Source organism: Macaca mulatta, chromosome 18 (assembly GCF_049350105.2).
Source record: "Macaca mulatta isolate MMU2019108-1 chromosome 18, T2T-MMU8v2.0, whole genome shotgun sequence".
Lineage (NCBI taxonomy): Eukaryota > Metazoa > Chordata > Mammalia > Primates > Cercopithecidae > Macaca > Macaca mulatta.
Genome location: NC_133423.1, coordinates 78,318,861 through 78,323,075, shown reverse-complemented (window position 1 = coordinate 78,323,075; position 4,215 = coordinate 78,318,861). Strand labels below are relative to the sequence as shown.

Below are 4,215 nucleotides of genomic sequence, written 5' to 3'. Positions count from 1 at the left end.
CCTGGTGTCTGTATTTCACTAACAGCTGTGTACTCTTAAAATAAAAAACAAGCTTCATGTTTTTATAGAGCCTTTTTTCCAAGGAGCTTTTAAATGTCATTAAACTCACTTTTTTAAAATGTTAACATGGGAAAGTCAATATTACCCTCCTCTAAATTGTAAAAGGGTAATTACTTTTTTGCATGACTTGTCTATGTCTTTCCCCCTCTTTGCTGCCTTTTGGTCATTGTTGGCCAAGTTATCCCATTTAGTAGTTTATCTCTGAGAGGGCAGATGTAGTCATGGAGAAGTGAAATTAGAATGGGATCATCTGATGATTGTCTAGTGTCTAGCAAAGAAGTTCAAGGACATGACAATGAGTGGAAGATGACTGGGAAGGAAGGTTGAAATACACATTAAATCAGTTCATATTTATTATCTGAAAGCCATCCTTCTACCCATTACTCACCACCAGACATAAGCATGAGTGGCTTGGTTATTCCTCTACAGCCGCATGAAAGAAAAATTCCTATGATTGTCCCCCAGAACTCAAGGAGAAAGCTCTGCCTGTTTTGGTCACTGGGGACAGAGCCCACTGTGGTTTGCCTTTTGGTCCCAAGTGATGCTTCATGGAGGCTGATGGAGGAATGTGTCTTGCCGTTGCCACCTGGCCACAGGTTGCTGATTCAAGGGTAGAAACTATCTGAAACCAGGTTTCAGCACCTCATACTGTACTTGGCACACAGTACTTAGCAAATATTTGCCTTTTGAATTACATGGAATTCAGACCTGTTAGGTGTCCACTCTCCCAAGGGCTGAATCTTACTGCTCCTCAGAAGAATCAGAACTGTTAGTTCTCTTTGGGGAAAACCAACCCCCTTTCAATTTATGTTTAGGATGAGATGAACATGATAATCCAGAGGTTATTAAGAACATACAGAGTTAAAAGCAAACACCTCCTTAACATGGATGTTCAACAGCGACTTAGCAAATATTAACAAAAGCATTGCCAGACACTAAGGGTGAGAGTAGAAAGCTGAGACGAGAGAAGTACCCCGGCTGACCGAGTCCAGGTGAGCTGCCTCCCATCCAGGCCTCCAGGACCCACGTCATGTGTGTTTTTTGTCCTTCAGGTAGCCGAAGAGCATCTCCAGGCCCCCCTCCACCAGCTCTGGCAGAGGCTTGGATAAAGGGTTGTGGGAAATGTGGAGCCCTTTGTCCATGGGATTCCAGGCGATCCTCACCAGTCTACACAGCAGGTGGAGTTCGCTCGGGAGGGTCTGGATGTCGTTGTTGTTGAGGTTCAGCAGCTCCAGGCTGGTGACCAGGCAAAGCGACCTCGGGAAGGAGTGGATATTGTTGGCCTCTGCGATGAAGATCTGAAGGCTGGTCAGGTGCTGGATGCTCTCAGCGATGTTTTCCAGGCGATTCGAGCCCACGTGCAAGAAAATCAGTTCCTTCAGGGAGAACACACACATGGGGATGTGCGCGAAGAGGTTGTTGCTGAGGTTCAGCTTCCTCAGTCTGGAGAGGTCAGCGAAGCACGCAGGGAGCTGGGACAGGCAGTTGTGCGACAAGCTCAGGACCTCCAGCTTTCGGCACAAGCTCAGCTCGGCCGGCACCTCGGTCAGGCAGTTCATGTTGACAAACAGGACCCTGAGGCCTTGCAGGAGGCTCACTTCTCTGGGCAGGCTCTTCAGGCGGTTCCCGCACAAGTTCAGGACCACGATCCGGGTCAGTTTCCCCACCTCGGGAGGGAGAACCCGGAGCTGGTTGTGAGACAGATTGAGTTTCTGGACCTCGGACAAGCCCCACAGAAAGTCGGGGATGTCTGTCATTCCTCTGGTGACCAGGCTGAAGCTGACGTGGTGCATGCCTCGCTTCAGCAGAGACCGCGGGTCCCTTCCCGGGAGCAGGGCATCGTCCCACGGGGAAAACTTCTGTCTCCTCCCCGTGAACAGTATCCTCTTGGGGCCCTTATCCTTGGAGCTGGCCCTTGACTGCCTGGCCCCCATCGTACCTTCCCTTCTATTCACTCTCCTCTGCCACCTCCCAGCAGGGACTGTGTCCTCTCAGCTGCTAAAAGCCAGGCTGCTGCAGGCAGGGAGCCTGCGTCCGGGTGAGAACCAACTTGGGACTAGGCGGTCCTAGCGTGGAGAAAGCTGCCCGGAGAGTCTTGATCAGGCCTAGCAGGTATCCGAGACAGGTCCCTGGGCGGCTGCAGGAGCTGTGCCTGTCCCCCAGCGTTTAGGTGTTTTTTCTCCGAGCAGCTGGGCTGTAATGATATACTTGTCCAGGAGGCTGCTAAACTGCTCGATTCCCTCTGAATGCCACAAGGCAGCTGTCACTGTCACTCTGCCTGAGTTTTATTGACCGGGTACATGCAAACAGGTCACAGGAAGGCTGCATATAACTTTACTCTCTCAGCTTTTCTTGGGTGTCACAATTGAGGAGGGTGATTAACAAGCCCATGTCTAAAAAGAAGTAAAGTGGAAAAACAGAGCAGGTCACACGAGCACCGGCTGGTGGCAGGATTGCGGGAGCTCAGCCAGACAACTTCACAGTGAACCTGGGCTCCGTGCTAGCGACAGTTATGTCTCCAAAGCTAAGAATCTGCAGATGATCTCGTAGGTCCCCGTTCCAAACCTGGATGAACTGTATGTTTGTGAAAACATGACAAAAGCAGCCCGGATACCTGGAATCGTCCAGGTCAAAGGTTTTTATCCTGTGCTTGTCAGAGGTGATTTAGTGAGAAGGGGGTTGGGACGGATCTCAGCCCCTCACTCCCATTTCAGCCAGAGAAGCTCTGGGCTCATCTGTCTTACAGAGACCTTCTGTATTTAGTAGGATGCGCTTTAAATGTTTGAACAGACACTTGAGTGGCCACCTCAGTATGGTAAGCACGGGCCATGCATTGTCCTGGAAGGATATAATGAGGCCCCCCTCGCTACGCACCATTCTCTTTCTCTCTCTCTCTTCTCCTCCCTGTCTTTTTATTTATTTTTAATTTTTTATTTATTTCTTTTTCTTTCTTTCTTTTTTCTTTTTTTTTTTTTTGACGAAGTTTTTGCTCTTGTCACCCAGGCTGGAGTGCAATGGCGTGATCTTGACTCACTGCAACCTCCGCCTCCTGGGTTCAAGTGATTCTCCTGCCTCAGCCTCCCAAGTAGCTGGGATTACAGGCGCCCACCACCTCACCTGGCTAATTTTTGTATTTTTAGTAGAGACAGGGTTTCACCATGTTGGCCAGGATGGTCTTGACCTCCTGATTGAGGCGGGCGGACCCGCCTCGGCCTCCCTTTTTCTTGAATTAAAAAAGTTAACTTATACCTTAAGTTTGCACAGTTAATTGTTGGTGTTATGGGCTGAACTGTGTCCCCTCACCCTGCCCTCAGATTTTGTATGCTGAAATTGTAACTCCCAGTATCTCAGAAGGCGCTGGGTTTGGCGATCGGGCCAAGTGAAGACGTGTGGAGAAGGCAGCCACCTGCGAGCCAAGGAGAGAGGCCTCAGAAGAAACCAACACCTTGATCTCAGGCTTCCAGTCTCCTGAATTGTGAGAAAAATACATGTCTGCTGTTTAAGCCACCCAGTTTCTTAGAGCAGGCCTGGCAAACTAACATAGTTGGGGAGGAGGCGGACACACGTCTGCACAGGTGAAAAATCCTAAAAATACGTAGTGAGAAGACAAGGGATATCAAGGTGCTGACCTAGGTTCTGAGCACAGGGCTTGTGGCCCTTGGCAAGGGCTGGTTTGGCCTGGAAGCGTGGGGTTTTTACTGCTATGTGTCCTGGAGACCCCTGCTGCTCCTGGGACCCTGACCTCACAGGGATGTTGCCACCAACCCAAGAGTTGTCACTGGGTCCTAGCTGGGTGCTGCCTGGGGAGCCTGGACGTCCATCCACACCCAGGGTGCAGGATCTGACCAGGAGGAGCAGCAGAGGTAGAAAATCCACACCCAGGGTGCAGGATCTGACCAGGAGGACAGCAGAGGTAGAAACGAGGGGAGGCCACTTCTCTCTCCACACGCCATTTGAAAGAGATCTGACCCGTCTGACTGAGTCAGCCCCAGGGATTCTGGACAAAGGTGGAGACTTTGCAGATGCTTTTTATGAGGCACTTGAGTGTTGTAGTTAACAATTGTGGTGGCTTGCGTGGGATCAATGTGGCTACATTTAGACCCTAAGTTTTTGGAGCAGACCATGCCTTATATATGTAAATTTCACATGGTTCTG

The 4,215-nt window shown here is 50.0% G+C and overlaps 1 protein-coding gene across 1 annotated transcript; it reads right to left on the bottom strand.

Moving 5' to 3' along the window:
• Positions 1 to 391: 391 nt before the first annotated feature.
• Positions 392 to 3,923, bottom strand: LRRC30 (leucine rich repeat containing 30). The gene has a single exon (XM_077974777.1). The coding sequence runs from the start codon at positions 1,992 to 1,994 to the stop codon at positions 1,089 to 1,091; it is 906 nt and encodes a 301-aa protein (XP_077830903.1). The 5' UTR covers positions 1,995 to 3,923; the 3' UTR covers positions 392 to 1,088.
• Positions 3,924 to 4,215: the final 292 nt, after the last annotated feature.

What these genes read in the sequence shown, in the direction of transcription:
- LRRC30 (XM_077974777.1), bottom strand. Translation starts at nt 1,994, where the DNA reads ATGGGGGCCAGGCAGTCAAGGGCCAGCTCCAAGGATAAGGGCCCCAAG.